This window comes from Triticum aestivum, chromosome 3B, assembly GCF_018294505.1.
Source record: "Triticum aestivum cultivar Chinese Spring chromosome 3B, IWGSC CS RefSeq v2.1, whole genome shotgun sequence".
In the NCBI taxonomy this organism is placed as follows: Eukaryota; Viridiplantae; Streptophyta; class Magnoliopsida; order Poales; family Poaceae; genus Triticum; species Triticum aestivum.
The window spans coordinates 799,091,537-799,116,213 of record NC_057801.1 but is presented as its reverse complement, the minus strand read 5'-3'; the positions used below and the strand labels follow the sequence as shown (position 1 = coordinate 799,116,213).

General features: G+C 41.7%; 1 protein-coding gene and 1 long non-coding RNA gene across 4 annotated transcripts; one reads left to right on the top strand and one right to left on the bottom strand.

Moving 5' to 3' along the window:
• Positions 1-2,173: 2,173 nt before the first annotated feature.
• Positions 2,174-12,542, bottom strand: LOC123067941 (uncharacterized). The gene is made up of 8 exons (XM_044490511.1): positions 12,393-12,542; positions 11,439-11,580; positions 6,375-6,463; positions 6,209-6,295; positions 4,646-4,831; positions 3,329-3,541; positions 3,061-3,207; positions 2,174-2,545 (listed from the first exon to the last, which is right to left on the bottom strand). Exons 1-8 carry the CDS (start codon positions 12,540-12,542, stop codon positions 2,174-2,176), a joined length of 1,386 nt encoding a protein of 461 aa, XP_044346446.1.
• A 2,814-nt stretch (positions 12,543-15,356) lies between these two features.
• Positions 15,357-18,535, top strand: LOC123072510 (uncharacterized). 3 transcript variants are annotated; one of them, XR_006435204.1, is made up of 5 exons: positions 15,359-15,796; positions 16,092-16,558; positions 17,095-17,588; positions 17,675-17,723; positions 18,329-18,535. It is a non-coding gene; the product is annotated as an uncharacterized lncRNA (long non-coding RNA). The 3 variants fall into 3 exon arrangements; XR_006435203.1 differs by having other exon boundaries at positions 15,359-16,558; positions 17,095-17,183; positions 17,533-17,588; XR_006435202.1 differs by having other exon boundaries at positions 15,357-16,558.
• The last annotated feature ends 6,142 nt before the right edge of the window (positions 18,536-24,677 follow it).

Below are 24,677 nucleotides of genomic sequence, written 5' to 3'. Positions count from 1 at the left end.
TCGACCTTTTTTGACCAAGAAAACTTTAGAAAATGCAAAACTTGTCGAAAACCTAAGCAACTTGGATTGGTGCCTTGAATTGGTCATACAAGGCCATTGAAAAAATATTGGGGGCATGGATGCCTACCATGGGCATGCCACCTTCTCGCAAATGTTGCGGTCATTTCAAGAATGTCCATAAAAACACCATGTTCAACGTAGCGTGCTCGAGTAGTCATCCACGCTAGGTTTGAAGGGAAAATGTATTTAAAATCATAATTTATATAGATACTTAAAATGACATCTTAAGTTCCTAACATAACTAATAAATACAAAATGATAGAATTGAAAACAATAAATGCTTTTTAAAGCATTTAATAAATATTTAAACAAAAAAGAATTAAAATCATAATTTAAAATAGTTACTTAAAGCTGTTATTTTGGTATTTAAATATTTTGAACAGGTTTCAAAAAATTATAAAGTTTAAAAATGAGAAAAGGCAAATTAACAAAAAAAAATAGAAAACACGAAAAATAGAAAAGAAAAAAAAAATCTTAGGCCTTGCCTAACTAAGTGATGGCATCACTCATGTCGGGCGACCATTGGGATTTGTTCGGAATTTAAAAAATGTTATCATTTTTAAAAATATTGTTCACAAATTCAAAAAATGTTCGGGCAAATTTAGAACACTTTTTTATACCATTTATTTAGTGTCATTTCTAGGAAAAATTGGAATTTAATTTTTTGTCCGTGCTCTCAGAAAATGTTTGTTTTCACTATTTTGTTTGTGCTTTTCAAAAAATTATTCGCATTTTGACATTCTGAACAATCTTTTAGAGACATAAACATTTTTTGATATTACCTTACCATTTTCAAAAATGCAAATATTTTTTAATTTATGAACAAAATTTGGAAATAACGAACCTTTTGAAATTTTGAACAACATTTTGAAAGCGTGGCCTTTTTTTGAAAAAGAAAGAAGAAACATAACAGGAAAGGAAAATAAATAAATAAATAAAAAGAAACTATGGAAAAAAGACCATTTCTCAAAGTGTTTCTAAAATCGTTTGAAAATTCCCAGCCCATCCATTACTTAATGTATCTAGCTTTAGATTGTTCACAAAAGGCATACTGTTGCAGTTGTTCTGGACGCACTTAATGTTTTAAGTGGTCCTGTGTTTGAATCCCAGCTTGTGCGTTCCTTGTTCGCTATTTTTCATCGCATGCCATCCCAAATGGGCCGGCCCAAGTAAGCTGCCCAAAGTAGATACAAATTGTGAAAAGTCCATATTACCCTTTATACGTATTGCGAGGGGGGTTGTACCGCCCATGAGACTGCTGCTAATTGCAGAAAAAATGACACCACTATTTGTTTCGACTAGCGATCTAATGCAGGTAAACAATGAAATACTCATACAACATAATTTGTTTTCAAACAAGGGTATGGTAGAAATTAACCTTTTCACTAAGTGGAAACTCCCCATTCTACCAAACTAATGGATCGCATGGCCGGCGGGCAAGAGAGAGAGAGAGAGAGAGAGAGAGAGAGAGAGAGGAGAAGGGCATAGAAAAGAGAAAAGGGATCCGCACATGTTAATGCTCGTGCAACGCAGGTATGCTGGCGGGTGTCCCCTGGCCTTTGACTTCAAGTTCAACTGCATCCAGAAATGGAGCCGTAGCACCGTGGTGCTAAAGAAAAGACTCCATGGCAGGCATAGATAGGTAAATGCAACTTCACGTGAAGATGTCGAGGGTGAAGGGGTTCAGGGGGGGTGCATGAAAAGGATGCAGCCCCACCAACACAAACGCAGAGATAGATTTCGTATTTGAAGTATGCTCATGATTCTGAAATTCACAAAATTCGCAGAAACAAAACAGTTATATGTCAATGATAAATCCTATATAGGAATAAAATAATTATCCAGCAAATAGTGTACCCACTTTGCTCTCCGGCTCTTTCCCACACCCCCATTTATGTTTCTTCTGCTTTTAGTTTTTTTTCCTCTCGGATCGTCTATGCCCAGCTGCATCCTTAGTGCGGTGCTCACAGCGGCTACCACGTAATTGACTCTGGTCACCAGGCATTGCCTGTTTTGAAATGCATAACATAGAAAATGCTCTACTTTTATTTGGAAAAAAATGTCCAACTCGAGAATATAATGACATCTTTATTGTAGTTTGTAGGGTACATTCTTAGACAAAATTACCCGGCCCACCATAGTACATATGCACACCATGGTCGTCAACTCCATAATTGCCGATGGTATATTTCCTTACATCACTACTGCCTCTAATCGCTTTCTCTTCATTTGGTGTTACAAGCTTGTTGTCGTTATCAATAATTTGGATGTCTTTTATAAAAGCCGCTTTTCCATAGCCTTCGGAGGCAAAATGCCCACTGCCAATTTGTGGAGAGTCTGATGAAGCCGTCGGTCCTGAAACATGCCCACCAGTGTATGAAAAGTTCCCTTTATCCTTAAGGCGAGTGAATAATGAACTTGGCCAATATCCAACTGGTGTTTTGTCTTTACCATACGCCAACCACCAATTATGTGTCTTTGGGTCCTAAGATAAATAAAAATGTGAATGAAAGTATGTTGAACATATCGAGGACATAAAATCCTCTATGCTACTCTACTAAATTTCATAGCATCCATGCATTTTTTTATATTCCTCTGAAGTTCATAGTAAGCATTTTGTCTCATAACCTCTTCCCATAACAAGGGGCCGATGTAAATCAAGAGGATACATTTGTGATTCCTAGAAGTAGAAATATTTTCCACGGTTGAAAGTTTGTATCCAATCTCTATTCTTTTATTGGTAGGTACCTTTTAAATTTAGGCCCCTGTTCTTGATAATTTTTCAAATGTGTGTCAAAAGATAATATATATTACCTCCGTCCCGAAAAGGTTGTATTAAATTTATCTAGATAAGGATTTTGACTATGTTAAGTTATTCAACAGATATCATAGTGAACTGCCAAAATGTGTTGTTGCGCAACAAATAAGACAAGTGAATATTTCCATATGCACCGTATAACATATATATGAAATTGTAAAATTCAATGACTAAGTGAATACCTTGAAAATAAGAATGTGTATCACATATTGTGGTCCATTGTAAACTGAAACAGGTTTTACTCTTCCTCCAAGGCCAACATTGTGGCTAACTTGAACAAAACCAGGGCAATCATGATCAATGCATGACTTGTTTTGTACACCATCGCGCTGTTACCCAAGTTTATCCAAAGATAAACAAATATTGCATCAAATTATGGTTGTATCTTCATGATATAAAAACTGTGTGGTTGATAACATTATATGTAACCAAAGAAATATTGCTCCTTACCCAACCAACATGAAACCTCACAAAAGTATCGCCATAGAAGCTTGGAGATACTGAATAACAAGCATTTATACTGTCCATATGACCCTTTGGTCCGTTATCAATTTGGATCCCTGTTTGACTAAGATCCCCGCTATCCTTCTTCACCTTTGGCTCATAAACATTTATTGTAGCTTGTACCCCATATAAATCATCAAAATATTTCAGCCCTGCCTCCTAAAGACAAAATATTTAATGTTGGTATATGTGAGGAGCAGATATTAACTACATATAGGTTACTACAATGAATTATGAAATCAGCGAATTTAACTTAATATTGTCAATTGAGAGTTAGAGAGATCAATATAGATCAAACGCTTCAACAAAGTCTTGGAGAAACATGGTAAGACAAATGAAATTCCTTCATAGATTACTGAAAGAACATCAAGACTCAATGTATTGTTTAGTTGAAAGAACTAGGTGAAGGCATAATGACAATGGGCATGGACCGACAGGGGATATCGTCCTGACACAAAATTTGGAACTCAACGGGGTTTTTGGTTGGCTCGTAATTAAATTGGGGCGGGAGGACCCATCAATGCAAGAAGGTTGACCTAGATTTTGCTGCCTTGGGATGTAATATGACATTACAATATCACATAACTTTTAGATTGTTAGTTTCGTGCTTGTAGAAAATTCAAACTATTGACCCAAAATTGCTTATACTGTTGAGTTGCAAATATGCTAACTTGTAATTTTAACAGGTTCATCGTAAAAATTGAAATGGAGTTGTATATGTGTGCCTTCTTCATTAAACGAATAATGTCTAAATATCCTAACTTGATATAAAATTCAGTTGCCAAATGATGGTATGTTGTTGTGTAACTAATCCATGTTCTCATACAAATATGTTACTTAAATGTGTTGGACCGTATTATCGAATGCGACATGAGGCCATTCATTGTTGGACCATTGGGCTGGGTCCATGTCCCTATACAGACCAGAGGAGCTAGCGGGGACCGGGTTGAGGCCGCAGTGGGTTGGCCCACTCCCATTCTTAAGATATAGCATTAAATACTAACCTCTCAAATTTTCAAAATTGAAGGTCCTACATCTATAACTTATTGGCCTTATATACTTCACCTTAGAATCTTTATCGAAAGAACAAATATTAGCATTCAAACATGACTTTGCACAAGAATAATATTTTGGAATTAAATCAGCTTAAGTTGCCTTGTTTTTTGCTCAATTATGTCATACTTACGCTAGCCATGCAATAGCTCTGGCTAGTTGCAAAATTAACCTATCTTTTTTTCCTGAAAATAACTCTAGAGAACTCACCTCGAGTTGTGCATCCTTGCTAATCGCTTGATCTATAAAGTGTGCTGATATTTGATCCCTTCTACCATTACGTAGTATTGGAACCATTCCTCTTGGGCATTTGACAATAGACAAATGCGCTTGTGAAACGACACGTGGGAACGAAGATTTTATGTTTAGTCCAATCGGAAAAGAACTTGGTTCCATCTGTTTGACAAGAAAACTTGGTTAGCTTATAGTCATGTATATGTTGCCAAAGCACACTCAGATGTACAGAAATTATGCCATTTAATTCATTACTGGCGAAGCCCATATATCATAAGATTTATGTATTTCACTTTCACTTCTATTTATTTTGCAGAATATGTTATGAACAATAGTAGTTACCTGATTTGCAATTCATGATTCGCTACCTCGTACAATTGGGTTTGTTCGGGTTTACATCTCTGATTCGCGAATCGGAGATTGGGTTCAGGGATTCAAAGTTTCAGATTCGCATCATGATCGTAAAGAATATGCATACCTAAAAACAATTGAAGATCCTATATGCCTAAATTCTAAAAAAATGTTGACAGAGAAAGAGAGATTTTACTGGGTTGTCCCACGTAATCCCAACACGCCAATGGTCAACCCTAAACCACAAGAAACCCTGCACTCTCGCTACCCATTCAGGCCCTCTTTGATTCGTAGGATTCTCAAAATGCGGGAATAGGGAAAATAAAGGGTTGGAGCGGCAATCAACTTGAATCTCGTAGGATTAGCACACAGTGTTTGATGACATAGGAAAAACAAAGGAAATGAAAAAGAGGTTGGAGTGGATGTGAGATTTCCAATTAAATGTAGTACACATGATTCCATAGGAAAAATTCCTATATGATTAAATTCTATTAATCAAATGACCAATGTAGGAAAAACTCCTAAGGATTCTAACCCTCCGAAAATCCTCTGGAACTCCTTTGAATCAAATGAGCCCTCAAATTGGTCTGTTATAGTGCCATGGCCAATGCCATAGCACAACCGCAACTGTATCATGTCTCTCTGCCATCTCTTCCTCCACATCGAGCTTCTTTTCCACAGGAACCATCTGATGTGAGCTTCTCATCTCTGCGCAGGTCACCAACACTATAGCCTCGCGCCAGCCAACAAAAATCCCTCTACACCTCACCTACTCGTCGATGGGCAGATGGGGCTGAGTGACACGTGGTGAAGAACTCAAGTGCAAGAAGATGCGCACAATTTTGGATTCGGAGAATCTGAGAGCGAACCCGGGACGATGGGGGCAAATTACACCCCGTTCTAATTTGATTAATCAGGGTCAGAGTTCGATGCCTCTTGTAGCATATCAGGTAACTTTGAAACAAACACACAATTTTGATTTGAAACAAAAAGGGAGTAGAAGAAGCAATATTTTGAAATATTATAATTCAACACGATGTATTATCCCAAAACTCATGATCTGTTTAAACAATTCTCTGCCAAACTAATATTCATGTGTCTCAGAGGACATACTATTCATTTGTCCCCAAACATGAGTCATTATCATTTGAATCAAAGAATGGTTGTAAATCCTAACTTTATATTTACCTGAATTGTGTGGTTTTTCAACAACGGGTGGTTAAAAGCCGGTTGTAGATTCACATCGATGCAATCATAGATATCTCCATCTTCCATCTGGTTTGATGTTTCCTCTGCTTGTTAGCCATCAAAACAATTATAAATTATATAAAGTAAGATGTATACTTGCTCATACCATAATGGTTTTATTAGATTGTTGATATGTGGGGATATGGCTAGTATTTTCCCATTGTTGTATAGTTCTTGCACCTTTTCCTGCGGCAACTAGAACAAGATATGATAGTAGAAGGGCTACTGTAAAAGACTTTTTTTCTTTCATTCTGGAAGACTTGAATGGTCAATTTTCATTGTGCGTGCACTAACATATTTATAAGCTTTTGTGCATCTGACAGATTTAGTAACCATTCATGTAATTTATGGCCCGAGGGTCGGATTTTCTCTATGTATATAATTAGTATAGAACATATGGTATATATTCATGCAAAAAGTTTAATGGTTACCATTCATGCAATTTATGGCCTAAGATATGGTATGCTTCTATTTTATACATAAATATTAAGGTATTAATTCGTATAGAGGATTTGAGGTATTTAATGTAGAGAAAATATTAAGAATTGCCCATAATCCAATATTCGTGATATATATTCATGCCTCATATTACACTGATTGTGTTATTAGACCTGCAATCAGGGCACGAACGTCTCTAAGGGGAAGCACCTCCTTATATATAGGTCTCCTGAACTTTGGAAATCATGAATCATTCTCACTGTTACTGAAGAGGTAACTCAAAAATAAACTGCAAGAAGATTGCCTAATCTGTTTAGGAGTAACCCTAGTGATCTACTGCTTGCTTATACAGAGGTAAGAACCTCTAGAGGATGATGTATTCCCATCCCGAGCCAAGTACCAGTATCTATTTAAACATGTCAACCAAGTTCCTGAACACAAATATACCCTAAATCCCATTTATACTCTTAAGCAATATCCTCTAGAGTTACCAAATAAATCAACACATGAAGCATAATCATTTTTTCTATCGAAGCTTGAAAGTATTGGCTTAGTATTTTTGCACCACAAGGTGTTGGTATATAACCCCGGGAATAAAAATGGCATATGTAATTAGCTCAAAACATGGTTTGCTTACTTTATCTGTATATTGAAACTTGAAAGTAATGGCTTTAGTAACCGACTGTTCTGTTATAAGCCAGAAATATCATAAAAACAACAAAATCTACAATGGTCAGAAAGTAATTCAGAGTTGCATATTTGCGACAGCTTTAAAATAGGAACAAAATTTCATTAAAACTTGTTGATTTTGGAAAGACAAAATAGTTTAATTTAATAGACCATAATTTGTTACAAAAAGAATGATAGATAATATCAAAGGCTAAGAGTAAAGAGGAATCAAACTTCAAGAAATCTTTCCCGGAACTATGAGAGCGTGTAATAATTTTACAGAGAAACGGATAGTTGGAGTCTTTGGTTGTTCCTCACAATTGAGAAGTACTCAAGAATAACATCAAAAATATCGTGCAATTTATATTTTTGGAAAATTCAATACAACAGTAACATAAATGTCACATAATTTAATAATGAGGCTTGCACCAACAATATCAACTATATATGCCACCATTCTTCTAGACAGGAGATAATAGTCTTGAGTGGGCGGGGTTTGTTTCGTGGAAATACACCACCTAAATTGTAAATACTTTCGCCAAAAAAATAATCCCCTCTATCCAAATATATAGGGCCTAATCTGCTTTTTAAGGTTGCCTTTGACTATTGATAAGATTAATAATATATGAGATGTATGATATAAAATTTCTATCATTGGAAACTCTTTTTCACATATGAATATAAGGTATGCTTTTTGTAACATGCATGTCATATAATATAGCTCTAACATGCTGTCAAAGGCAACCTCAAAAAACGTATTAGGTCGTATATATTTGGATGAAGGGAGTAGTAAATACAAATCACGACATATGATGTTACCATGTATTCATAGAAAAGCCTACAATTGTCCAGAACCATAAACACATTTAGGCATCACCAACTGAATTTTACACATATAAATCCATGCATTTTTCCTCTTGAAGGAGGAAACATAACATCTAAAGCCTTGGGATCCAACATAGTAGTGCAGACACATACTTGTTGCAATGCATCAAAACAAAAGAGTTTTTTCAAGGGGCAATTATCAAAGGCATACCAGCACGACAAAGGATTTAAATCAAACTTGTAGCAAACCAAATTTGTTGATCATAAGAACTATTTTCACAATCTTACCAGGATCCATTTTTAAGATGAGCTAGACATCTACAATAACCTTTGGTACTTCTTGCAACTAAAACACATCACAACAAAAATCAATTTTCAAACAAATCGTAATGAATCGATAGAAAGAACTTGAGGATAAGGTGGGAAATCTATTAGCCTGTGACAAATTGGTAGTTGTAACTACTCTATCAGATACTTATATGAATATCAGAGAATAAAAAAAGCCTCCTCCTTGTGTCTTCCTAAGACCCAAGCATCAGATTTATTCACCATAGAAGTCCTAATATACAATAGTTATACCCTATTTCTGTTGCAATTAATCATTACTGCAAAATCAGGACTACAACAAATTTTCTTATGCATGATCGAAACAAATTCCAAAACCACTACAACAAAGAAACAAGATATATTAATTTATTATAATTCATATTAGTTTGCTTTAAAGAGAAAATATGTACTCTTACAAGGAAAAAATACACAAGCAATTGCATACATTTATCATTTCTCTGCCGTAGTACAGAGCGAATTATAGGCGACTGAGAGAGTAATAATTATAAGAGTCATGGAGAGAAGAGACAATGATCTGTTTGATGAGGAAAATGCGGCAACGGAAAAGCCATGCAGTTCAACCACCTGCACAAACAGAGACGTTGAGGAATAGAATAACATCAATGGATCTTGAAGAAGAATGCATGGGGAAAGAGAACAAAACGAGGGAACGGGAAGGCACCTGCTACCGCCATGTCATGCTCGCCGCTCCCTTACATCACCACCACCAACACCAGCTTGATAGAGGGAACTTCACATACCCCAATCCAGGCTTCTGATGTTTACGATCTTAAACATTATACATGATTCTTCATGAAACTTTATGTATGGGTAATCAAGAATTTGAAGCACCATCAAATGAACCAAACTAACAAAAATTGTGCCATGAAGTTTTTTCTCTTGTACCAATGGAATAGCTTTTGAAATAAATCATGTGCTGGTAGAATGCAAGGAGTAGTACATTACAGTTTGTGATAAACTTCTAAAATGAGTGACCAAGGAAATTGACAGTGCATAGAAACATTTGCAACATGATAATTGACTGAGGCTTGCAAATACATATGCACAAATAAAGCTACATGTGTATTAAGGTGCTAGTTGCAACTAAAGTTTGCGAGAATGCAGAAGAAATCTTACATAAATCTCAATTCTTTTATTAGGTGACATGCTGAATCTCAAATACATGCCGGTATAGCTAATGGGTAACGAAAGGCTTGTGTGCAACTGATGTTCACTAGAAGGAGGAATCCCATGTATATGCATGTCAACTATTTTTCGACATCACACATCTTTACTTCTAAAGGTAGAGTTGGTAGCGTCGCCTTACTCCCACCAGCCCAATATTACGCCCGGAAGCGTCTACCTTTCTCTTAAGCGCAACCAATTAGGGCCGGTCCATTTGACGCGTGCATTAATTCAATCAACTCGACAATTTTCAAAAATAACATCATGCATTGACTCATTCTAATCAAATTTTAAGAAAATCTCAACTAAATCCAAACTTTTCTTGCCTTCCACTACTAATACCCAAACCAAATCAAGTATACCAAAAAAACATCGAAAATACAAAGGTGAACATGGGTGCGTGCGCACCCACGTGAATAGTAAATTCATAAAAAATACTAGAAAAGATTTAAAAATTCTGAAATTATGTCTCCTTTCTAATGGATCTATACTGCGCTGTTATATGCAGAATGCATCATATTAATTTCTTTTGATATTGTCAGTTTCTGCTACATTCCCTTGGGTTCCATGTGTTTCTTGCTGCTCTGTAAATCATCAAACCGTACTGTAACTAACTAATGGTTTCATGTGGACAGATGAGCGATGACGACTGCTCGTTGCTGGATTGTTCAACTCCAACGCCTTTGGGTGCTCTCAAACTAGTGGCTTTATTTTAACCTCAGTTATGTCTCATTTCTAATGGATTTATACTGCGCTGTTGCTGGTTTGCATAATGGATTATGAAACTCTTGTTATGTTGTATGGCAGTGATGTTTCAGGGGATATTTCCTAGTTCATTGCTTTCTACAGAAGTTGCAGTCAAGTGTACTAGTTTGACTTGATTCGTGGTTGCACTCGGTTGGTATCGCAAATGAGTATGGGATTCTACTAGAACTCTCGAAGTGATCCAGGTCCTGATTGATCCGAATCTTGTGATAAGCAAGGCATACATAATCTCAGATGGGGGCAGATAAGCAATGCAAAGGACCACTCAAATGTAATGGCCATGATTGAACTTGCACTGCAGTGTGATCCAGAATCTTATTAAAGCCCCACAAGATTGTTTTTCATCTGGAATCCAAAACCTAGACTCATACAGAACATACATACGGCAGGGAGAAACCCTGTTTACAATAACAGGACACGTTTCCCAGTCTCGATATGCTTGTCATATGTGCATATGCAGATTACTGTATGTAAACTAATAAACTGAACTCATGTTACAGAGAACGAGATTGGACGTGAGTTCTCTTCTGTTTGCACATGGTGGTGTTTTAACTACTGGGGTGATGACTGTGTTCTAGAAAAAGATGCCAAATTTGCAGTGCCACTCTACAAATTTGAAGTGATAAATGGCTAGGCATCATCAGATCAGCTCACATATCAATATGTAAATGCATATATGGTCTGCAACTGCAATACAGTAGCTGGTGCAAATCCAAACAAGTATGACTGGCCGGTATAGATATCAGGAGCCTGGGTATTTGGATTTCCAGTCGTAACACAGTGGTAATAATAGTAATGATATGTCGAAAAGCATGGAGGTAGGTGCTCAAGCGTCGCCGGCCGGGTCGGGAACCGGGGCTGGAGCCGGCGCAGGAACAGCGGCGGCAAACACACCCTCGGACACGGGATGGACGAGCTGCCGCTTTCTGGCCGCCGCCCTCCACCTCCTAAAACAGCAAACACAGCCCGAGGGCGATCATCACCACCACGGCGATCACCGCTGCACGCACGCCGGTCTGGACGCGCTGTGACTGCTCGATATTATCCAGCCAGGCGCTAAAGCTGGTGTCAGGGCGGGCGAACTCATCATCAGGCAGATCATCCTGTATATGTATGAAAGCAGCAAACTAAATTAAGCTCTATATACCCACAAAAGAACTTGGAGGTTTTTACGGTACATCGTACTCGAGAATTTAATGTATATATTAGGTTGATCCAGCGGTTTATATGTGATGGCTAGAATCTAGTTTGAGAACATATTGTTAATTTCCTATTGGGGATAGTTTTATCCTTTCACTTGATTAATCTAATGAATCTACTTAATTCAAATTAATAATGGTATCTTTGCACACACAAAAAACTAATAACCGCAGGCACCAACAGACGTAGGCCTGTATGGTTCCATCATTCAGGATGAACTCTGCCCAAAATCCAGATCAAAATCTGAGAACAATTCTTCCGTCGCCGTCCTCTGACGATAAACATTAGATATATGCGGTCGGTTAGGAAAATGCAACTTGGCGATAAACATTTTCCTAACCGACCGCTGATTAGTTGTAGCTTTGTATCCCTGGTATATTATCAATTAGTTTGGTTGAAATAACTCTCGTTGCGCCAATTAGCCCTAATTATGAGCCCCCCGTGTATTAGTGATTCGTTTGCTCAAGTGGTATATATGTGGGTGAACTCGAGCTAGACGCGAGATTTTGCACCCCCCCCCCCCCCCCGCGTCGTCTCCTTCGAGGCGACTCGGGGGGCAACCCTAGCCGCCACACTTTAGCCCCCTCCCCCCCTCCTCCCCCCCCCCCCCCCCCCCCCCCCCGCCGCCGCCGCCAGAGGAGCTCCTCGGCGAGCCCGCGCGGCTCTGATGAAGGTGGCGGCCGGGATCTCGGCGGCTTCACCCCGTGTGGAGGGCCTCGGCTCCCGGGGCGGCGGCGCGCGATGCAGCCTGTGCGGCGGGTGGCGTCGGCAGGTGCAGGTGGGCCACCTCCCTGGCCGTGAGGGCGGCGCGGAGGGCGGCGGGCGACGGCTGCGGCGGCGACTCCTCGCCAGTTGGTTGCGCCATGGAGAAGTGGCGTCTTCAACCTCGATCCACTCCGATTCGCGCGGATCTCGGCCTCTGGCGGCTCTGGCCGCTGGATCTCGACGTCGGGTGCGCGGATCTGGTGCTTGGGGGCGGATCCGGGGGAAACCCCTGGCCGGCGCGGCGGCCACACCGAAGGCGGCGCCTTTGTGCATCGTTTACCTTGTTGGAGGCTTCGGTGGGACTCCTCCTCCTCCCATCCCGTCCAAGAGCTCAGGTGAAAGCCTCAGGTCCCCTTTTCCTGGCGACAACGGCATTTTGGTGGCGTGTTCCTTCCTGAGGGTGTCGTCCGGGGATGGCTCGAGTGGTGGTGGAGTTGGGTGTGGTTCGAGGGCGGCAAATGATGGCCTGATTTCATCAACGGCATCCTTCTCTAGTCCAGGTGCGGAGGGTTCCAGCCGCAGGTTCGAGGGGATTGGGGTCCCTGCCTCCATGCCGGCGGTAGGCCTTCGTTGTGGCGATTCCTATCCTTGACCAGGGGCATGGTGTCGCATCCTTTTGGCCTTCTCTGAGGTTCCAGCGTCTGTGCCCGATAACTCTCGTCCGGTGTTTTGCCTTGCTGCTGCCATCGACGGTGTTGTGGTGGTCGGCCCTCCGTTTCATGTGGGTCTGTCCCTGGTGCCTCTCCTTTGGCAGCCGGGGCACTCTGATTTGGATTCTAGGGTGAATCACTCCGTCGGCCGCCGGTGCGGCACCCGTCGAACCCGGGTGGTAGGGTAGGGACCCTTTGCGGTGGCGGAGTCAGATCAGGTGTGCCCTGTTTGTCCCCTTTGGTGGCAGCTAGCGACACAAATCATGAATGGTGGTGCTCTCCTCCTGGCGCCTCCGTAGGTTAGCTAGTTTTTGGCTTTGCGTCGTTCGATGGCAAGAGTGGTGTGTGCTCTTTGCCTTCGAGTTGTTCTGCTGAGCACCTTGTATCTTTTTCTTTCCGCTTTCCTCTTTCTTGTTGTAAGTTGCAGTCTTGTTCGCCTGGCCGGTTGATGGCTTTGTTAATTCAAAGCCGGGCTCTTTCTTGAGCCTTCGTTCTAAAAAAAAGAAGTGGTATATATGTGTGTGAGGATAGTAACATGCTCTTGGTGGACAATTAACAGACACATGAACAAAAGAAAAAAGACACAGGAACCTAAGTGAAGCACCTTTTCTTGCAATGAGAAGGCCATGTTGGAACCGGACGATGAAGGTAACGTGGGAAATGTAAACCGGAGTACTTAGCTAGGAATCGATTTCATCTATCCGGGCGAGCATCCGGCTTCCCCTTAACCACCGGCGCGCAGCGCACCTGTACGTACGCTGGGTCCTTTTCCTCACAGTGATTCGTATGTGTGTGAGGAGCGATAGTACCTCAACAAACCCCACACCCCGCCGGCCTAACAAGACACCCAGTTACGTGTGCGAGGCCTAGGCGTCGCCCCAGCCAGGATTCATCTAAAGGCGGCCTTAATTTCTTGGGAGCTTAGAGTTTTAGGAGATTGATCCAACAGTTTAAATGTGATGCATAGAATCTACTGCAGTTTGAGAAAGCAGAGGAAGGAACTCGCCCCTAATGGCTGAATATACTACTCTACCAGAATTAAGTGGTAATAAAGCAAAATCGATAGGAGGGGATTAAGTGGAGGAGCGTACGTACCTGCCGCCCCATCCCCATCGGAAGAAGAAGGCTCAAGAACTGGTGAGGGTGCCGCCGTCTTCAGTCCAGTGGAGATCGGCGATGCTGATGTACCCCAAGATGCACCCGCTTGCTTCAGTGCCCTGGTGCAAAGAGACAGGGGTCCTTATATCCAGCCGCGTTATCGTACTACCACTAGCAGAAGCATGATCCATCACCCTCGTTTAGCTCGAGATTCTCTCCTCAACTGCCTCCTAGCTAAATGGAACTGATAGACAAATATGGTGCCTGCCTCCCCTCGCACTGCACACTATTGCAAGTTTGCAACCGCCTACCAAAACGGTACAAGAAACATGGCGTGATGAGAACAACAAAGTAAACATTATGTGGTTACTTATGCTTATGTATGCATGGCTACAAATTGGATAGCTTTCAAGAATTTGACTCTTAACTAGCAGTTCTATCAGTGTTATTATTTGACAAATGAGATTTAGATTCGACAAAGCCACCTGATATTGGTGGGAGATTACGACAAGCGTGTATTTGCCTAATTTGTGTTGAGTGGTGGGATATTTTGTGTACGCCTCCGCATTGTGTTAGTTTGCTCGTCTTTAAGTTTGTATGACAAACGGGCCTTCGTTGCTGTACGTATATATAGCATCGCTTTTCATATCATGTTACGACACTGGGAGGACATACTAATTAAGGTGAGTAACTCTCTGATCCGACGGAACGAAGGATGATTCCGTCTCCTGCAAAAACTAAAGTTTCTTCCCATGAAGAAAGAAAAAGTAATCTCGCCAGCAGCCATCACGAGAGTTACTTCCGCCGCCATCCTCTGACGGTTCCGCTCCGCTGACGACCCCGGTCGTCGGTGGTGAGGAGGATCGTTGTGGATATGCGCGTGGATCGTGTAGATTTAATTTTTAGGCCTTAGTAGCTTAGGGTTTTTTGGTTTTTCATCATCTTCTATACTACTATTAAAAGAGCAAACATAACTTCCTCTAAAGCCACACACCAAAGTGTACACAGGAATATTGGAGATGTTAGATCAATCAAACTAAATTACATCCAACAACCCATATTACATCTAAGGTCTGCCACACAAATTAACGCTCCAGATTAAATGTTCTGCCAGGCAGACTACCCCGCGCACGTCCTGTCCCTCCGCACATCACGCCGCTAAACACATCTGAACCCAACAAATTATCCATTGCCCCAACCGCGCCCCCGCCTTCCTTCCCCACCGCGGTGCTCCCCTCTCCCCACGGACGCCTCCCAGGCTCTGCCGCCGCCCCGCGCGACGGACACCATCTCTCCCCTATTTCCCTCCTCACCTCCACGGCCACGCCGCGTCGCCGCCCGAGTCCCGCTGCGGTCGCTATGATCTGCCGCGCCGCCCCGTAGCCCCACACCCGAAGCTGCAGCCGAGATGCATCTGAGCGAGAACGAGGGGATCGAGGGCGTGCGGTTCGTGGTGACTGGCGGGCAGAGTATCGTCCGCGCCGCGCTATGCCTGGAGCTGATTCGCCGCGGCGCCCTGGAGGTCTGCTCCCTCGACGGCTCGATCTGTGCGATTCCTCCTCTTGGTCCCAGCAGCTCCTCGACGCCGGCGTCCGCTTCTTCCAAGGTTCTCTCCCTCACTCTCTTTTGCTTAAATTACTGTGGCTTTTTTCTTCTGTCGTCATGAGTGGGCGTGAGACTTAAATGCAGCGTAGCATCGAAGAAGGTAATTTGTTTTTCTGTCCAATGTATTAAAGCTATAATGTACGTGCTTAGTAAATTGTTTAGGGCGGTGTGAGACTTATAATGCCTGCCAACTTAGTGAATTGATAAACCTGGAAGTTTGTGTTTTTTACTTCACTTGAATTTGCACAATTCAGTTATGTGTTCATTGAATGGATTTGACAGGACATTTCCTGCAGGCAATGAGGGAAGTAGATGGGCATGGCTGATCTGTTCGTCATGCAGTTATGTGCTATCTTATTCCCTGATGTTGAGTGTGAGTCCATGCATGTGCAAGCTATATGTGCTCTTAAGTTATTAGTGTTCTCTAACTTATTTCCTACTATTCCTGCATGGTACCACTTTTTCCCTACCAAGGATAGATGAGCCTATTAACCTTATGTTGCCTGTCTATGTCAGATTTAGAACCCAGCAAAGAAATATGGCAGAAATTTGCATATTAACCTTTCTTGTGCAGGTTCGAGATATAAATGGCATACAGATGCTTCTTTGCCATGAGTGTGTAAACTTGATGAGGCAATATGGTCTTCAAGCACAAGAAATACCCATGGACGTGAGTGCGGGCTGCTGCTCCGGCCTCCACTCCTCTGCTTGACCACCGCCGCCACCATGTTGAGGCCCTCGCCACCAAGCGGCATGCTTTCCCGTGAGTTAGCTTCTTCAACACATGTTTCTCTGAATTTCTACAAGCTAAATTAGTACATGCTTCTCTGAACGTTGGCATGTATGGGATTCTTGTATGTTATGATTTGCCCAATGTGCTCTTCCTACACCCATGGATAGGGCAAGAAAAATAATTAGAAAGCATGAAAGATGCCAATCAATACTTTCTGTTGGATATATCAATTGTTTTAGCTCTTCCTACACCCAACCGCCACATTCTAAATTCTGAAGGTTCCAGCTGGGATTCCTGTTCTGTTCATACGTTCCAATTTAGCGTTTTAGTTCAAAATTAGAAGCTGGATTCTGTGTATAGTTATTCTCATGTCCATCATATGAACTATGCGTGTGTACTCATGTTGAATTGATGTGTGATACTGAGTCTTTGCATTTTCAATCGCTTTGCTTTTTCTTCATGATTTGGTGCATGTGCATTTTCACATAATTTGTAACAAACCAATTCATATTTTCGTCAAGCTTGAATCATTTTGTTCTTTCATAATGGTTGGAGATGTGGTTTAGGAGGATCAACAGCTAATGGCAAACGCGTCAGCGAGTTCCGAGTGTGGTGGCCCGTGCAACATGAAGAAGACCATCCGGACAAAGGGCAGGTACACAAATAGCCAAGAACACAAGGAAACGTGTAGGTCTGCGTTTCTGAGTTATATCTCTTTTAGCACTAACGATTAAATGGTCTGTAGCTGGTCAGGTGTGCTTGCCCAACATTTGCTAGATCCATGCTTGCTTCTATGTTGTTCTTGCAGCCTCAACTAGCTAATTTTATTTAAAGCAAATGTTGTTCTATCCTTCCAATTACTGTTATTCAGATCTTCTATTCTTTTTTCTGTTGTCATTCACAGTACAAATGTTATGAGAATTTCAGGAATTTTTTCATATCTTTCTCCGAGTTACCTTAATTTTGTAAATTGTGCTCTAATTCAGTTTTGAGTTTGTTTTCAGAAAAGCCTACTTTAAACCTGTGTAAATCCATTATTTCCTTTGAGTTTGCCGTGGAGGTGAGTTGGGAACCTTTTTTATACTTGGTGGATGCACTGATGTAGTGACGCCGACTTGCCTGAATGTTGTTTTCCTCTGCGTGTAGTGCTTACAATTCTCAAAGGCGTCAACAAGACCCGGAGGAGATTGACAAGGTGCAGGCAAGATCTCAAGTTCATTGTTGTCTTTTTCTGTCTGAACATTTTCTTATTTGGAGTTGCAACCCATTTATGGTGTGTCAACCGATTTGGCGTAGGATGTATTGTAGTTGGTTTGGTTGCATCAACCAACAAGTCTTATTATGTATTGCAGTTGGTTTGGTACCATCAGCCGACTGGCCAGTTGCAAAACCAGCGGGGTAAACATGTATTGTGAGCTCCCCTTGCATTCAGTGTTTAGAGCTTGATGAACAATGTTGTGTCAGCTTGCTGACGATCTGCTATTTTTCACAAAATTGGGACATGTCGGATGGTCGATGTGAGGTTCTCCAAGTAAAAAAAATCCTCATTTGTCCATTCTGATAGTCTGATGGAATTTTGTTGATAAGAACCTACAGTTTCCTGGCTGAGTTTGGGTTAGGAGTTCCGTATATATGCGCCAAGAAAGTACTATATAGGGAAATCATGATATGCTTTTTTTGCAGTGCCAACACTGAAAATGTAAAGTGTGTCATGCATGACTTTTATATGTGTTTTAGGAATTGGAGGATAGCTCTATAAACAAAATTCCTTATTCTGCACTTCTCTGCTTTGCTTGGCAGGAATTCTTGTTGTAAAGTGCGAAGGCATGGTTTGGTTTGCATGACATTATCTTCAATTGGCTGGAGATATATAAATGTTGATACTTGATTTTCTCACCTGGCATCTTATCACTTCTGTGAAAGACACTTCATTTTCTCATAGTAATAGTTCTTTATTATTGTTGATACATAAATGGATCTTTATTGAATCGTACTTGTATGTGTGTACGGAGAATGGTGATTAACCTTTTAAATAATCTATTATCCAACAAGGTGATTCTAATTTCTGATTAGATTATACTATAACAATATGATTAGCAAAAATTCAAACGGTTGTATATTTGACACATACTGCAATGGGCCGAAGCCCTCCTGTATACTTTGTTCAAATACTGAAATTCATTTACAGGGGATTATAATCATTTGGGCGCTATGCATTGAGAAAGTGTGCATTTAGATCAGAGATTATATAATTAACGCAAAGACGTGGGATGTTTTTTTCAACAAGAATGTTGATCATGACGAATGATAATCAAATTTTTTTGTGAGTCAAGAAATGCACTTTGTATGAATTTTCAAAAATTTCAAAAAATCTATCTATATTTCGTTAGAGTTTTTCATGTTTGATACGTGCGTTGCACGTGCACTCTTACTAGTAAAAGGAAAAGAGAAGAAAAAAAGTGAAACAGAAATAGTGGTATAGAAAAGAAAAATGAAAAAACGAAACAGAAACACTTGGGCTGGCCTGCCTGGCCTGCCGAGAGAAACCTTCAGCGAAAGCTCGTCTATTTGCCGCACACGGATGGCAAATAGGATTTGCCGATGAGGCGGCAGCAGCAGCGGATAGGGCACTAGGACACGACGGGGTGGTAGCGGCCGGCGGCGCGCATCTGCCACGGGCAGGTGAATGGCGACTCAGCGAGGCCGCAAGGGTGAGCAGATCAGCAGATGCGGTCGGGAAAAAAAGATCGAGTACTTGTATTATGCCGCTGACTTCTGTAGATTGAAATTGTATTACATCAAGTATTAAAATACATACGTATGGTCTACCGTTTTAGCTCTGTACTTGTGCATTGCTTTTATTCTAGTGCTCTCGCATCATTGAAAAACTAATTGATTTGTTTCCTCTTGTGACTAGATATGGATATTTAGAAGAATTGATTTTGCTGAAATTAAGAATGAATGTCAAAATAGACCAAGAAGAATGCCTTTGCCACGGTCTACTTAATAAAGTAAAGCTTTATTATAGGTAGGTATTCTCACTTGTATAGTGTGTGTTTTTTATGATTATATTGTACTAGTTACAAATCCGTGGTTTATCTATGGTTTCTATGTTTATAGACATCTTGTGTGTTTAGTTATTAAACGATAAATTGGTGATCCATAATTCATATAAGCTTCATCTAGTGAGGTATTTTGAGTGTCAGTATTTACTTTTGGATTTCAGTTATATTTCTTGAATATAAAGTATTCTACTGAGCTCATGCATTGTTGTAGTATACATGATTTTCTCCTTCAAAAACTTCACCACAGCTGAAAATTAGTCCTGCCCCCACCACTGCATATAGGATCAGGAGACAACTCTAGCTGCAAGGGCTAGTGGAGAACGTGGGCGATCGTGGTCGAGTCCCAGGCAATCGTGCTGCGTGACCGAGTCTTCATGCTGACTAACAAGGATTACCACATGGCACATGTGGTAAGCAATTCAAACTATTTTAGAAAAAAAAGGACGGCTCACACAGTATCATTGGTGAAGTTATGTGTATGACGGGTCCCCCCCGGCCTTTGGAAGAAGTGCGAAGGGGGAGAAATTACACATCTTACCCGTATGTTGTTCCAATGGATGGGCTGAAGGACACCACGAGCTAACTTATTGATGTTTGGGCAGTTTAAAAATATGGCAACTCTAACCGATCCCTTAAAAGTTAGTGGAGTATCCGGCCTAGTAAAGTTAGTGAAGGAAAGTTATCCTCCTCTATAGGTGGCCGCACCTAGCTGATCCCCTAAACACTTCATAATATATATCATTATTGAAATTCAACATGCATAACATAACCGTCATAACATATAGTTTCATCATCGTGATTTTCAAATAAAACACATGCATAGTTTACCCAAAAGGCATCACTTCGAACACAATGTTTGATCCAAAATCACCAAAAACATAGCATTTACATGTTGGGGATCGAGCCAACCAATGCATGCACCACCACCCCCTCGGTCACCATCACTCAAACAAGGTCATCAGCGAAGAAAATATCATCATCACCACCACCACCACCACCATCCTCTCGGCCACCATCACCACCACCACCCCCTAAGGGCACCACCACCATCCTCTCGGCCACCATCACCACCACCACCCGCTCGGCCACCACAACCATTCTGAAGAGCGGCTTCCACTTGGGTCAAGATCTCCCCATGAGTGAGCTCGCAATACTTTCTTGCGATTTCATCCATTGTGGTTGGATTCATGAACATGATAGCATGCTCTTCGGCCTTCTTGGAATCACGAATCCTCTCCTTGTCAAGTGCAAGCCTACGCTCTTCCGCCTTCAACTTTCTCTTTTGGGCCACCAACTTGGTCTTTCATTTCTCATTTTCCAACACCTTGAGCTCATTTCACCTTGCCATCCTCTCTTCCTTGCGTTCGTCCGCCAACACCTTCTTGGACTCAATCATAGCCACAAGTTCTTCTTTGTATGTGCCACCGAATGCATTTCTCTTCTTTCTTTCTTTTGCAATTTTATTCTCGTCCGGTCTATTGTTGGCCTCTTCATCAACCTCATTGTCCTCTTCAACGGATATGGTTAACCTTGATCTCTTATTTGGAGTGGTATCTGAAACTCTATGGATCCTCTTCTCGTTCTTGCATACTACCTTCGTCCTGGTTTATTAGTCCCTATCGTATTTTTTGCCAAATTTTGATCATAGATTTAACTAAAAATATAGTAATTCATGTCATAAAAAATAATATCATTGAAAACTATGTTCAAATACGAATCCAATGGTATAATTTTTTGTGAAATGTATTAACTTGTTAGTTAAATCTTTGGTCAAATTTGGCACAAACAAAGGGGGCAAATAAACTAGGACGGAGGTAGTAGCACTTTGTAGCAATGATACAACGTGAAGGGCTTGTGGCCGAACTTTGTGTTCCTATGCTTGAATAGTTCTTGTGTAGGGACCATACTCCACCACTTGGACACCGCTCGGTGGTGCATGATTCACTTGGTTGATGCACCTGCACCATCGGTTGCATTGGTCATGAATGATGCTCCAACAATGCCCAAAATAACCTTGTGTAGGGCTTGATGTCACATCCACGGAGTTGTAGTAGTAGTCGGTAATTCTCGCCAAAAACATAGTCTTGGTTTGATCCGTTTCAATCGTTGCATCCATGGAGATGTTCATCCAAGCATCGCAAAGAGCAACATCTTCTTTTGCATTGTAGTTGGTGGTGTGTGACCTTGACACCGCGCGCTTGCTTCGGTCACCTCCACAACCTCCTCGTCATAGCCCACCTCCTCATCAGCCTCCTCCTCTTCCTCGGCCACCTCCTCTTGCTCTATGTCTTGGGACGCCTCCGAATGATGCCAAATGGAGTCGTAGTTGAGCTCATCAAGTCCCATCGTGGCCGACGACTCCAAATATGCTAAGAATTTGGTCACGTTCATCACTGCACTACAAAAACATCCGAAGTACATCACCATCGGCGACCAACAATCACCATCAGCCAAAATGTTGAAGAGGTTTTTATTTACCTTGTTGGCATTTCATCGAGCACTTGGCGGTCGTGACCATTCTTACCAGCTGTCGCCGCCGAACGCGCAGGAGTAGAGCCCGTGGGTGTCGCCAGAGACTCTGCACATGCCGTCGGCTGTGGATTGGATGCTAGAGTCGACTTTTTCTTATTCTTCTCCTCGGCCTCCTCGGCTAGGGCCGATGCCTCCGTTATCGGCTTTCGAGCTCTTTTGGCATCGCGGAAGCGGTGGGAGGGTGGTCGGTCGTCATCGAAGAGGCGCTCACCACCCCGGCAAGCCTTCGCCGCGGTTGGAGCCGGAGCTTGAACCCGGTGAATTTTTTTTTATCCCCAATCTCTTTTTTGGCGCGGGCGGCGACGCGGGGGTGGTTTCCGACGGCGGCAAGTTGGCGGCAGTGGCCGGCGGGGTTGCAGAATGGTCCGGTCTCCCCATTCCGACGGGAAGGCTAGTCATCGGTGGCGGGGGGTGGTGGCGGCTGTGGCGGGAAAGAGGAGGCGGGAGAGAGGAGGCGCTGGTTTTTCTCAGCCGAGTGTGTGGTGAGTATATTCAGGGAGATTTTTTTGGGGGGGGGGGGGGGGGTTTGGCGGCGAAGGATAATTTATCCTCCCTTATGAGGTTTAGGGGATCGAATAGGTGCGGCGTAAGGGAGGGTAACCAAATTTATCCTCCCTTAGCGCTGAATAAGGAAACGGTTAGAGTTTCTCTTATAGGCTACCTAAACGTCTTATATTTAGGAATGGAGGTAGTAACTGAGGAGGGACAAGAGGAACAAGGCATGTCTTACACTCTCGGTTGAGGAGAATGTATCTGGTGAAACGAGCGAACTCGTGCACCAGATGCACCGGTGATATATGGCTCGTTCGATGCAAAACTGAGGGACATGATCCGGTTAGCACATGGACCTGATGGTACATTTGCGAAACAGTCCTTGCAGTACATCTAAATCAAGTGGATGGACCTTCCCGAGCCCAGTTCGTCCCCTTGCCATATCCTGTACCATCGCAGCAGGCTTGAGCCCTCCAGGGCTTCCGCCGTTGACGCATGACTGCCCTGGATCAAGATCATGTGGTCCACCGGCGGCTCACAGCGATTTCGTCTACATAGCGACCCGGCGCTGTAGCTGCTTACGAGCCACCCATCATCTTTCTACAGCTCAAGGATCCGAGGTATGAGCACTGAATTTGATTTTTTGTCAACCACGTGCAGTCATATTTTAATCTTCCAATTCGCCAGTTCCCCCAATTTGTTTGAAGCCACTGGCATTTGGGAAATTGAAAAGCGTGAGCACCAAATCGATGCGAGACATGCAGTTATAATGGTGAAATTCTTACCAGTAATTACTGCAGATAGTGGAAAATTGATGATGCGATCTATGTGTTCTGATCCTTCATTTGTATACAATTTTCATATCATGTACTCTTGCCATGATATGAAGCAATTTGACATGTATGTGAGAAAAATGGAAACCTGAGAGCCTCCATACATGGCAAGAGTAGGTTTACTACCGATATTCCTGTGATTTTCTTGGACATGAACTAGCAATGTATTATATGTTCTTGTGACCCACTTAAATTTTCTTATATTAAATGGAAAGGGCCTTTACAATGTCCAATTGAACTTTCATGGCATTGATTGTTAATGTTCCTCATTTGTCTTTCTGCAATGCACATTGTTGCTTTTCTCTGAGGTAAAAATCTGGATGTGTGCTGCTTTGTACTCCATTGGGTCAACTATGGATTAGTAGGTTAGTTCTCTACTTTTGAACCTGAATGTGATTTTTTGTGATTATATTTGCAGGAAAATAGGTAATCATGGAGTCAATGGAAAGTGCTGCTCTAAGCATCGGGTCAACTATGGCAACGGGAGTAGATTTTGTCGCTTGTTAGATTCTTTTTCTCAAATAGTTAAGGCACGATCCGGTTGGTCGAAAATGTTGGAAATAGCTACAACAGGCTAAAAAGAATTAGTATGTCCAATGTGTGAGCTTCAGTTCATGAACTAAATCGCTATTATTGTGCATACATAGGGGTCAACATATGAGCCCGAGAGTGATGATAACTTACAACCTGCAATGATGTTTGTCTTATTTTCAGGCAAATTTATAACTGGATGACGGTCTGCAGCATTGAAGTGATTAAAACTCTGACATTACTCATGCCTGAATTTCAAGAAATCTCAAATGGACATTGCAATAGAATATGTAAAGTTTGAGCTGTATGAATATCTGTAGATTCTGCTTTTCAAGTAGCAGTCTTACTCTGCTGTAAATGAAGAAGATATGTTAGACTGCATATGAAGGCATGTGTCCTCTTCATTTATACGGTTCATCTATCTGACCGAGCTTCTGTTTTAAACCATGCATTGTTCCTGAGAAAATCGAAGTTGTGCTCTTGTATCAGCTTATGTATCTGTTTCCTGATTACTCATTTTTGTCTTTGGAAAAAATGCAGAATTTTCATGTAATTTATTCTTCAGTCAGTTGGAAAGATCAAAAGTTATAACTCTGTAAAACAAATTGACCAGGATATAACTCTGTACTATTAAGTACTCCCTCCGTCCGGAAATACTTGTCTTCAAAATGGATAAAAGGGGGTGTATCTAGACGT